General features: G+C 43.0%; 1 protein-coding gene across 1 annotated transcript in view; it reads left to right on the top strand.

Moving 5' to 3' along the window:
• The first annotated feature begins 494 nt into the window (after positions 1–494).
• The window catches only part of LOC124310431 (protein Wnt-5b-like), a 50,786-nt gene continuing 38,091 nt past the window's right edge, over positions 495–13,189 (top strand). Inside the window, exons 1-2 of the mRNA XM_046774368.1 lie at positions 495–1,648; positions 6,476–6,565. Coding sequence (XP_046630324.1) covers positions 6,486–6,565 — 80 coding nt within the window. The 5' untranslated portion in view covers positions 495–1,648; positions 6,476–6,485. The remainder of the gene's footprint in view (positions 1,649–6,475; positions 6,566–13,189) is intronic.

Raw genomic sequence — 13,189 nt, 5'->3', positions numbered from 1 at the left:
AAAAAGTTCTGAAATGTTCTGGAAACTACAAGCAATAAAGTCCTCAAACTCAAATCGCTCCAAGTCTTTTCATTGCCTTAAAAGAAGAAAAGATACGATTTTAGACCGTCGAAGCTGTAACTCTCCCCTTCACCTACGGACTGTGACAAACTACGCTCGAGAGTAGAGTTTTTTCATTATGGAAATGAAAATCGCAAACTCCGAGATCCGTAAAAGGCGTGAACATACGAGTAATGAAAACAATAATTCTGGGATGATCGATGAGAGATTTCTACGAAATTAGTCGAGGGTAGAAGATCCTCGGCGAGCATTATAGGCGGGTGGCTAACAAACGCGAGCCGCGGGGGCCGCCAATCGGCGGCGAGTCTGGTAGGACGTCGACGAGGACGGGGAGAGAGAGCGACGGGACCCTGCGGAGGATCGTTCGAACGGGTCCGTGTCCTACCACGTTGGATTCTGCGGCACTCTCGCTCGGCACGCCGAATGCGCCGGTCTGGTTTAGCCGCGCGCGAGTACTGCGCTATAGGAGGGATTCAAATTTCAAACGTCAACGCGAACGTCAGCGCGTGCCGCGTCGGACGGATTCCCACGCACAGCTCGAGTGACTTGTTCTTGGTTATTTGCGATTCCGCAACATTGATACATATCGATTCCCCGAAACCGTTCGCAGACGGCCGAAAGTCCGTTGGAACGTCTGTTTTGCAGAATTCATTGCAGAATCCGGCCAGACTGTAAAATGGAACTGTAATTTCGTTGCAGCTGTCCCCCTCCTTCATCCCCCCTCCTCCCCCTCTCCCCGGCCCAATTTTTGTGTAAAGTTCAAATTTCCGCCATATCAAACAAGTAAATTTGAGTCAGTGCGGTGTGAAGAGCTCTACGAAAACGGAGGAAGGCGAAAGATGCGATCCAGGCCGACAGCGTCGTTCGGGGTCCTCTCATTCCGACGTATTTCCCACTTGTTTTGCAGCGAGCTCTGATCGTTAGAAGCGTTTAATTACAAGTCGAACCGTGCTGACGGGTTGAAACTTGTATAATACAGCGACAGTTGGCCGCCCAGTCGTAGGTACGGCTCCGTTATAATCTTGTGAACTATCAACCGTGGAGGAACGGCGCAGCGCTGTGGTGAGCTTTATTAATACGGACGGGAACTTTTCGCAGTGTTGAGAGTGTGTTTTTCGGTTTGATATTTAACTTGAGCTTGAGCGCATTGTGTCCGTCAGGTTAAAGGCCTGCTGGTTAATCGTGTGATAAAAGTTCACAATAAGGATTCAAGCCGGAGTTGATTCTGCAAAAGTGCAGTTCTCGGCCTTGTGGTGCGCGCTGGAAGGTGGACACGGAAGTGAAACGAATCAAAGATGCTAAATGTGTTACCGGATTTCCGAGAAAATATTTGACTTCGTTAAGAGTGCAGTGAAAAACGATATTGCGGTGCGGCGTCGCGTGTCCCTGACGCAATATTACTTTGACAAGGTAGACTTATGGGCGCATCGGTCGAACGCCTGCGCTATTACTTTTGTGAACTCTGACGGGAAGCGCGAGGATTGCAGATTTTTCCGAGAAAGAGAAAATTCACCCGAAATAATACTTCGATAAGTACATGTGGCGTGAAACAGTGATGATAACGGTGAACGGATAGACGATTTGAAACGTAAGTATTTTTTTTTCTTACCCGCTCACCATTGTACAGGTACCTATACTGTTGGAAAAATTGAACTAAGCGTAATGTGCCACTTTTGCAGCAGTTCCACTTTATGTTTGTGTTATTTGTTAATTTCTCTTAGTTAGTATGTCACAAATTATTGTAATTTTAACATTTAAATTGTCTTATCAACATTTAATTTGTACTTTCTTTTTCACTGACTACTGCATTAAAAAATGATCAAGTTGACCCAAAATTTTAGTGGACCTGCTGGGGTATTTTTTTCTAACCGTGTAGGAATGCCCTGAATACTCTTGACAAATTATTTAAAAACAATAATTTTGCACTCTGTTCTTGAGTTTTGTCATCTTTTTTCTCCAAGTTTTAAAATGATTGATTTCTTCCAATAACACGCGGACTAGTTTTTAATATCGCAAAAGTAATGCCAAGCGATGAGTTGTCGATCGTCGTACGAAGAAACGTATTTTCTTCTCTCATCGTCATCACTTTCCGGATTCTATGTTCTAAAAATGAATCTGAGTCACTAACTATACCAAATCATGAATATACATTTGTGCGCCATAATTATTCACTGAAAGACCAAAAATTACACGACAAGTTATACTTGACGTTTTTCCATTTTCTCCGAAATATCCATTACAGTTTTCAATTTGCTAGTGCGATACCCTTCGCTAGGCATTCATAATTCAAGCTTTGTTGTAGAAATGCGAAAAATGTGTATTATAACTGGTGAAGGAAAATTGGGGAATCTTATATATTAGTCGGCTCGTCGGCGTCCAAATTATTGAACGTATCTGTAGGCATAGTTCGTTGCCCAATAAAAGTGTTATATACACATAAAAATGAAATTAAACGAACGAAAATGAAGTATAAAATTGAATAGTAAAAAGGCGGAGGCATAATATAGGGGGACAGGTATATCATAACGCGGCCATTATCAACGTTTTTCCCCAATTAAAAATCGACCGTCGTGGGTTAAATTAGTGCATCCGGATGTTAATAAGATGCCCTCACGAGAACGTCATAAAACATATGAGTTACGACTGAGCCGAACCCGAACGTTCACGCAGGCATGAACCTCCGTGTTTCTTCGTGCAACGCGCGCACGGACCTTTCCTTCTTATTATTTCACCACATCTCTTCAACCCTTTCCTTTCCTTTCCTTTCCTTTCCGCACCTTCCCCGTCCCCGTTCATCCTTTACTCACCCCTCTTCCACCGTCCTGGCAATTTCCCCTCTTTTCGTTCCTCCGCGACCGTACGAGTATCCTGCATAAGTAGTACCTACTCTGCACTCGCGCGTTCGCAACTCGTCGTCCTGACGGTTTGCCCCTCGCCAAGGATGTAATACGGTGGTCGGGCTTCATTAAACGAACCTTCCAGAATGATCTGACTTGGCGAAAATTTAAACTGCTTTTTGTTCCGCCTCCTCGGCTCTGGAGCCCGAAGTCTAATAATGGTGCCTGGTTCTCTCGCTCGTTTGTTGCGGAAGACGCGCGTTTATGTGGTGCACATTCGTATTGTACGTCTGCCTGGATGCAGGAGAGGATGCATTGGGTCGTGTCGAAGTTACACGACGCGTGTCTACACATTCTGCGTTGCATACGTATCGAGTAGTATGACTATTCGACCCTGGATTCTGGTCGATAAGGGAAAACAATGAAACAGGGAGAATGTATTACTTTCTGAAAAGTTGTGCTGCTCAGAGCTGATGCTCTTTGAGATTGCTCGCAATCGGACTGTAATAATTTTGGTACCCAAACATCTATCGGAAACATTGAATTATTATATTCAACTAAGGAACGTGCCTTAGACCAACGACCCATAGATCGGTGATTAAAATTCTGTTACATATCCGACTATCAGCGTTAATCCAATTTTTCTCGTTACCAACTTTCAATCACGTAATCAATAATCCGTATATTATACACGTATAGATATTACTGTACCTAACTTCAACATTAATTCGAAAGAGAAAACGTTCAGGTAATTTACTATTTATGTACTGCTCACTTAACTTGTCTCATAAATACGTGGGGACGTAGAATTTAATGAGAGCTTTCGCTTCGACATGATTTCATCCGAACCTGCGTTATGCAGCTAGGTATGAAGCCGTATCGGGGAAAATTTGGAAATTATTCTCATAGCCGATTCGTGTATCTGCAGATGAAGGGGGGGAATGAAATTTGGTATTATAATTCAAACGGTAAAGATGCATCGACCAGGCGCTGATAGGTGAAATACCGATAACGTGATTACCTACGTAATATTATACCCATAAAATGAACGCGTGTACGTATAGCCAACACTTTAATTGGTCATCGGGGTGTGTACGGAGTTACCGCCCTTTCTGTTCGTCCTCGAGTATTCCGCTCTTGGCGTTTCTGCTGTCTTCGCACGTATGCCGTACCCTTTTCTCTCGTGCAATTAAGGGGCCAAGAGGACAGAGCCGAGTACAAGTATGTACGTACATTGTACATATACATACGTGTAGGGGAGGTGCGAAATACGATTCTTTCTGTCTCCGCGGAAAGATCCGGTTCCCCCTAATACACCATACACGTCGTTGTTAGCAAAATAACGCAGCCGTTAACGACAGCTAATGATCACTGCTGCGTGAGGAGCAGATATTTTTTCAATATATTTTCTACTTCGCTCCGCCTCCAGACAATTAAGAGACACTCGGCTGGACCTCAAGCCGCACCAACGTGTAGTGATTATTGTTGGCAAGAAAAAAAGAATAACAGACGGAAGATCTTTTTTGGAGTTGAAAGTACCACCATAATTTTTACAAACCTGACGACTATTCTATATCGCATTCACGTATCAGATTAAACTCAATGGCTTTATTTCTTGGTTTTCTTTTTACCAGGATTCTTCTTGTGAATCTTCATTTCGCGCAGAGTCGCGATTTGTTGCACCTACTTGAATCAAATTTACTTTTCAAATCCCATTGTTTCTCATTTCATTATCAAGCATATTCGTAAATGCAATAAGCCTGATAAATGAACGTCTTTGATCAAAAGCAAACCACTCTAGCGAAAACGTGCGAACGTCTGTAATAAATTAAAACCCTTTGGATACCGAGAGAATCGTATCCTTAGAAACATTTTGGAGTCTGAGCAGAACTGTAGTCGGAAGTTTTTTTTTGGAATTGGATAGGGACCTTAAGCCGAGCAAATTCGCGGTGGAGGTGAAACGCACGGATACAAATAACAATCCGCGAACAATCGAGCCAGACAATCACGAGGATCTGTGCAGGGACACGACGTTGGACTGTCCAGTCGCATATTTCTATCGCGTAAATACGATAGTTTACGATGGCATAAACTCGGATTACCGCGAGAGGCAGAGGCTAATCCAACGTCCTACGTCCTCCGCTGCAGGGCGTGTCGGCGGTTCTCGCTAAGTGCATGCCGGCCACTTTAGAGCGAATTTGAAACCGATTCAATACACGTACAACCGGATAAGAGCAACGAGTACTTTTGAATTTTACACCCGCCGCACTGGTACAGCACATCCACTACCGCGGGTTCCAGACTCCGTCAGTTCGTTTTGTCTTCTTCCGATTCTTCTGTTGTCAATACTTCTTCTAGCATTACTTTTCACTCCACTTGGCGTGTATCTCCAGCGATTCTCTTTCGCGTATTTGGATAAACGACGAGTGTTGGCAAGTTTTTTTGAAGTAATTTAAGACGACGTTAAGTTTGGTCGTGTGTATTCGTATACGTAGAATGATAGCAACTCGTTCGAATCATCGTCCAAAATCGTGTAAAATCATGTCAAGTTGGGCATAGTCAGTTGAAGTTCACGCGAAGTCTTACGAAACGGCAAAAGTGACGTTTAGAGTGAACTCTCTTGACTTCACATTCCTTCGCTCAACCCGTCGTGACTTCGAGTGTCACTTCAAACGATCAAGGATATAACTTCACATTACTTCACACGTGACCTCAAGCAACTTGGCATAGTTTCGAGAACACAATTTCACGTGGTATATAAGTGGCTCCACGTAATTTCATTAGGTACACGAGCTGACATCTCACGGTGCATCGACGTGTTCGATAGCCAATGCAAGTGAAATGGAAGAGGAAGAATGTCTACGATTCCCACATATAATGCGATCGATAAAACACTCGACTCTGTATCTAATCTTCAAGCTAAAAATCAATTCGATGGCCCGGATGCTACTTTGCTTCTCAGGGAATTTCAAACTGCCCAGCTGCCCGACACTCGGCGTCTGAAGAGACCATTTTGCTGTCGATAAGTACAGCCGTGTTAATCGTGCTCGGAGGGTCTCAGAGACGACATCGAGGACGGTGGGAAGGGAAATTTGTTCTATTCTTCGGTCACTCTCACCTCCTTCCGCGTCGCCTTCCCTCCTCCTCTCCTCCTTCAGCTTTGTCTCGAAGCCCGCCGGTTAGGTTCCCGAAGGGCCAGAGGAACTCGTTAGGGCAGTTCGTAGGTACCCAAAGCAGACTCTCGAGGAGCGCGGGGCCCGATCAAATATTGACAAACAATTATAAACTTAACGCCCATTCGAACCGTTAGCTTGGCGCCAACGCTACACGCTCTCTTGTTCCTATCCGTGGTTCTTCTCTATCGATCATTCGAAACGAGGGACTAATATTCTCGTTATTAGCTGTACGGTGTAGTGCCCCACTTGACGGCTCGACGTGGGCATGGATTTCCGTCGGGAATTGTCTCGGCGATGACCTTCGGCTCGGAACTTGGACGTCCGAGTTAAAACTTGATCCTCACCAGCTGCCGTGCCGATCACTGTCATGTCTCACGTATTTACACTCCTTTCGTCTTACAGGCGTTCCACGATGGCGTGCAAGAACTGGGTGCTCGTCCTTCTAGGGGTTTCGCTCGCTGCCGCAGCTTCGACGAGATCGGGAACATGGATGTGAGTACATATTTTCCTCCGCTAGGTGTACCCTGGACGTATTTTCACTTTTATGTGCCAAAGAACGACAATTTTAGTATATAGGCACTTATCCAGTTAACATTATACGTTTACGTTTTCGAAAGAGGCGCAAATGCACGTGACCGGCCATAATTTAACCTCGGGTACAGTGGACGTTTCAAGAGGAACGCCATTTATCGTTCCACTGCCCTGCGGGTAAATCGGTTTCATGGGTATTTTACATGTCACAGGAAACAACTTTGTTTTTTTTGAATTTTGGCAAAATAACGATTGGTACAGATACATCCTGAACACGTGAAAAATTGTAAGTATTCGGCGGACGAGACGCGACACGAACACTTTTCAAATTTTCGGTTACGAAACACCCGCTGTCGTCCTTACTTCACAAACATTGACACTTCTCACGATATTTTTTGTCGATCTCCACGAAATCTGATGAGCAACTTTTTCTCATAAGACTGTATTCATTTTTTTTTCTCTTGCAAGGTTTTCAATGGTCAATTTGTAAGTTTGCTATAACCGAGTCGTTTTACCGGGAACTGGTAATTTGTTCTTCTTTATAAACCTTCCTCCACACATCGGTCATGTTTCCCCCAATTTTGAAAGTGAAATTTTGCCCAACATAACGACCACATGACCGGAACCTTCTCAAGTATTATTTTTGACTTTGTTCTTGCGAATACAGAAATGCATAAGATGCATCCTTACGAAGGAAGGAGAATATTTTGACACAATTTTCGGTTGCAAGTCGAAGTGGTAATTTCCAGTTGCGTAAGTGCCGATCATCGCCGGCGTTGTATTGCTCCATCGCCTTTTATTTCCCTGATGTGAAAATCTATTAATGGACTCTCCGGCTGTTGCATACACATTATAGATGTATAAAATGAAATATTTGTATACACGAGGGCGTATACGGTATACGTATAATTCCTGCATCACGTAATTCCAGAAGAGTTTAATTCAACCGTGAAACTAACAGCAGCAGCCGCACCAGCGGCATAAGGTACCGGTATAGGTGCAGGTAAATTCTTTTTAGCGTTAGCCCACGCACTCTGCAAGGACACAACAGCGACTCGACGAAGCGGGCGAGGCGTTAAGAATTTCTACGTAGGTAAAAACACTCCGGCTCCGTGGCCTCCTCGTACGGCGTGTAGGTTTCCCCCGATAAAACTGACTTTATTGCTGTTCAAAGTGTTTCTTAACAGATATCCTTGCCATATATACGGTAATTAAGGGTGAAAAAGAAATCATTTTTCTCCCACAACGGTATTTACGACGAGTATGTATGAGCTGACTCGCAAACGATTGAGATAACAGAATTCTTGATGATCATTCTCAAATCGCGAAAATACTATCCTCGAAACGAAGATACGAGGAAACGATACTCGCTTCCAAAGCTGAGTGGACTCCGTTTTATTCAACGTTGTGCCGAATCAGTGAAATAAATAAAATCTTCATTACGTGTTTCGAAGACTTGCCGATTCGCAGCCTGTGTCGTTAAGCACCCATGGGAGTTTTGTTTGAAAATCGAGGGCCGTTCCTTCGGAAAGCTCCTTGCCCTCGACCGTCGTGACTTGACAACCTGGAAATATTTGCACCGTAACATCGCGATATTAATACCGGTTTACTGCGAGGACTTGTTCGTACGTACACGTATTATACGTATACAAAGTGTCGGACGAGCAGATTTTCATATACCTACGCAGACGTACTGGATCTGTACACATGTATATGTATACCTACGTAGCTATTCATACTCACCTGCGTGGTAGGTACGTATGAGAACGAGGACACTCGTCAGCACGCTTTCAGCTCGCGTGTAAAGCGCACGCGGTGAGAAACCCCCGCGAGTTCATTAATAATGGATTTATAAAACGCCGCTGTAATAAGCCTCTGCAGCAGAGATGAAGACATATCGTTGAATTCGGCACTCGTTGCAGGTGCGCACAATTCCCAGCAACGAAGACGAAGAAGACGTGAATTTCGATTTTTTCCACGTAACTGATAGATGAGAAAATAATTTTATCAGATAGAGTTTGATTTTATAGAAACCAGATCGAAGTTTCGGATTCGAAGAAACGTTACCTATTTTCTCAAACATTTATTGTAGATAACAATTAAAGAAACTTCAGTTTTTCATTTAAATCAACTTTATTCAAAAATAATAATTAATAAACTACAGATCTAGAAGAATTGTTGAACAAAGTTCAAGAATGAATATTTTTCGTACTTCTTCTATTATCGTATGGACTTTCTCGTATCAAACCTGAAACGTAATCTCCCATCATGCTCTCATTATACTGCCCCTGATGACGTTAATAACGATAAAGTTCATCACATCTTTGTGAAAACGTTTTCCTTGTTCTTCTGAATAGGCACCCATATTAGCTATCAAGCAAAAACTCCTAGACTTAATTATCAACGTGAAAAAGACATAAACAAACTTTATAAGTAATAAATAAAGGTTTTGGTAATTTTTCGATGTATAGAATCGAAATTTATTGATTCAAGGAAATACTAATGGCAGAAAGAAATCAATGAATCAGTCCAGAAAAAGTTGCTGTCGAAAATTTGTGAAAACTAATTCTTTTTTCTCCGTCAACCATTCTCCACAGAACTAGGGCGAATTATAGTTCATATCATATGAATCTAGTATTATTTATTATGGGTGATACGTGGCGTTTGTTTGGGTCGCCCCAAAGCCGGGCAAGAAGCTGCAATGGCGTGGCTCGGTGCTCCGCAGCTACGATGGATAAAAATTCTACCGCTAGTTTCTTCGAGGTACAGCTGATCTTATCTGGAGCTGTTACACGCTCGGGTAGTGTTACGCTCGCATCAGTCGCGTTTCACGACACCGTGGGAATGGTAACGCTTCCAGGGAGAACCCCGAGCCCACGGGACTTCAGACCCGTGACCGGATTGGTACTTTTTCAAATGAAAAGTAGTTTAAACTTGCGTTGAAAAACCTGAAAGAGTAGTCGCATCGAATAATGTAGACTATGACATACCTTTAATCGGGAAATACTAATTGAATATCTACTTGGAGCAATTTGAGTTTAAGGGCTTTATTATTTATGGATTCAAGAACATTTACGAATGTTTTCATTGAAGTTAATAACAAAACTTCGGCATGGCGTAAATAACCAGCGAACGACTCCGAACTCGAGGACTTTTGCGGTGGCGCATCTTCTGACATTACCGACCAACTTGTGACAGATAGAAGAATTGTTTTGAATTAAAAACACCGTTTCGGGATCAAGCTCGTAGCCCTAATGTTCAACAAAAAAAAAACAAATTTCAAGTTTGTACGATAATGAACAAGCAATTTCACTTTTCAACCAAAAAATTGTTGACGAGATTTTTTTTTTTAATTTTGAGATTAAAATTGAAAAATTCAGCCACGAGCCGAATCGATAGACAAGTTTCACAGATTGTGTTGAAATTTCAAGTCGATCGGATAAAAATTGACCGAGAAATCTGCGCCTCCGGACTAAAAACGTGGTCGTTCGCTACTTATATGCGTCATGTCGCTATTTTGTTATTACTTTCAATGAAAAATTTCTAAAATGTTTTTGAAATTGTAAATAATAAAGCCCTCAAACTCAAATTGCTCCAAGTGTAAACATTTTTTTTTTTTTTTTTAATTTAGGTATGATTTCAGACTTTCCAAAGTACCCTCCCGCCCTCCTAAATGAATCGATTGACATAGAAAGCTGTGGTTCGGTCTTATTAGCGCATCCTTTGAAATTGGTAGAACAGTAGTGGTTCCCCATTCCCCGTGATCGGAGAACGAAGTAGCCCGGCGAAAAGTGTCGGTGGCGAAGGATCTCGAGTCACCGAGCTTTTTAAACCGTGAACAAACAAACTATCAACCTGGTTCCGAGTTGAAGTGCTCCGCGAGTGCTCTTTCAGGCTATATTTCACTCGGTTAGTACACGCGGCAGGTACCACGCGAGTAACCGACGTGCGTGTGCGCCTGTATACCCATTAATTTTTCTCTCGTCGAGAAAACTAACTACTTATACACTCCTGCCGTACGGCATCAGCAGCTCCGACACTCCTTGACGCCGATACACAGAACTATATCGTACGGTCGGGTGGCGCATCGCGATCTCTCGTTGACATGGCTAATGCATGGACTACTTTTTGTATCTTTATCCATAAAATCCGTTCTACACGTATGTATTCTATTTTTTCATCCAGACTATCGGTCTAGACGATCGCTAGGCGGTCGTCAGGTGGTGTCAGTCGGCGGAATAGCTTTCGTAGATTCTGGACTCGATTCTCGGTTCTGTTGTTCATTTTTTTTTTTTTTTTTTCACCGAAAAGTTTTCCAATTTATATCCGTATTCTAATGACCAGAGGACATGACTCCGAAGGTCGGATATGGTTCAGTGGCTTTGGGCAATAAGGGATGGGGAGGCGATTTAGGGGTTGGAAATATCTGATCTAACGATCAACAATGGGATTATGGGATAAACCGCTTATCCAGGTTTCGGACTCCCTCTCTTCCTATCTCTTACTCTTGCTCTCTCTCTCTCTCTCTCTCTCTCTCCCTCGATCATTCACACTCGGTGCATTCGGGCTACGGTGTACGGATACAGGGGTCAAAGAAATCAGAGACAGATCGGCGGGGTAATTGAAAAAGCGGGATTAATGTATTCGCGAGCACGTTTCTGAGAAATTTGTTACGTGCAACGTTTGTCCTCATGCGGATGGAACAAATACTCTCGCAATAAATTAGATGAGGAGATAATATCCTATCCTGATGCACATAAGTCTATCTACTTTCTTCTTTCTTATCTCTGATTCGTTTTTTTTTTGTTTTTCCTTTGTCCTGTTTTCGCGGACAAGGGATGACGGATTCGCCTCCGTTTCTAGTTCACTCAAGTAGAGTAAACCGTGAGATTTTTGATTTATCGCAATTCTCCAAGCTTGATTATATTCCAGATAGGAGAAGGCATACTGACTCTCATCATTTTCACAGTCACCGACCAAAGAACAGATATTTCTTGAAAGACAAAAACTCACAAGGTAAACAAATGTGGGCGTGAAAAATGATCGGTAATGGATCTAATACAAGTTTCACATAATATGTAATGATGACGGGTTCAAGACTATGCTCAAGCTTTGTTGCTCCTAGTCGATAGGTATGTACGTCCAATACTACATCGCATACTACAGTACGGTAGTGAATTAGAATCCGGACAATGTAAATACGTGATCTATAAATAATAGTAGAAGGATAGTGGCGGAGTGATACGGGCTTGATCGTCGACTGGTGCCCGAACAATATAACTACCTTCATCTTGACTAATTCGCTCGTGTATAGGTCTATAATCTATCCGTATACATTCACCAGGTAATTTTACATGACTGGCTTACTCCGTGGCTCCACAGGGGTTCGGCGTCTCGCGGCGTCCTCAGCCATCGTTCTGCAACCATATCACCGATTGTACGATGCTATAAAACCGCGCACAGGGTACCTACGTACAGTGTTGCGTATGTACGCGTCGTACGTTTATGTTCGTAATTTAGTATCCGCATCAGGAATGCGTCACAAGGTCGGGCAGTAACGGTTTTTCTTTAATGAGGACTAAATCAAGTTGTTTTTATTTTCCATGATACATGCGCAAGGTAGGCAAAAGAAAGACTATTTCGTAAATTCACAATATTTCCAAGGTTGAGAACGCTAAAAGTGTGGGAGGTGGATGATATCAGCACTTCGATATTTTTGAATAATTTTCATACGAAAGTTGGATAATTTTCGCAACATTTATGGGGTTTTGAACACTTTTAACGGCGGGGAGTGACTTTTGAGATTAAAACTCGTTTCCATCTTACTATCATACTATAGATGCATCACACGAATGTACAGACGACTACACTTAGTCCTGTACAAATACACATGCATACTTCCATCGTTTGGTGGAATGAAACGATATATTGTAGACGATCTGTCAGTCCCGCAGCCTTAACTTTGCCGAAGCGGTTGGACCAGCGTGGCGGCGGCGGCGGCAGCAGCGAGAATACAGCGCGAGGAAAGATTTAAACGCGTTGATCTGCGCGGGGAGTCGAAAAGATGCGAAGCTTGTGTATCACACGTGCGTATGTATATGTCACCATTCATATGCCGCATTCACGCGGACACAGGCATAAACTAGGAATTACATTTATATAGGCATGGTATATTGTCATACACCCGGCGAGGTCGTAGCCTCGTAGGTTAGAAATCGTGAGAATAAAATCCAGGCGCGAGTAGGCGGCCGTTTCGTTCGGCTTCGCGCACCCTCCGAACCCTCTGGATCCTCCCTTGCGTGACCAATCCTTGAATTACCGCCCCGCTTCCATTTTGTTCGCTCGTCTCTCAAACTAGTTCGGACTGAACCTTCCAAGTCGAGATACCTACTACAAGGTTGCAGGAAAGGTTTTTCTGTACTTCGATGCGAACGTGAAATAGCTTAAAACTTTGAAATCCACTGGCAGAAATGTCGATTACACGGGCCCGCGAAGTATAGCTTTTAATTTCCCCTTAAAATAATAACAATTTTTTTTTTTAGGTAGTTAGGTATGTTCAATTAAAATATAGCGCTAGTTTTTTTT

Source organism: Neodiprion virginianus, chromosome 1 (genome assembly GCF_021901495.1).
Source record: "Neodiprion virginianus isolate iyNeoVirg1 chromosome 1, iyNeoVirg1.1, whole genome shotgun sequence".
NCBI classification, from domain to species: Eukaryota; Metazoa; Arthropoda; class Insecta; order Hymenoptera; family Diprionidae; genus Neodiprion; species Neodiprion virginianus.
The sequence above is the reverse complement of the archived record's forward strand: the minus strand, read 5'-3'. Positions and strand labels throughout refer to the sequence as shown.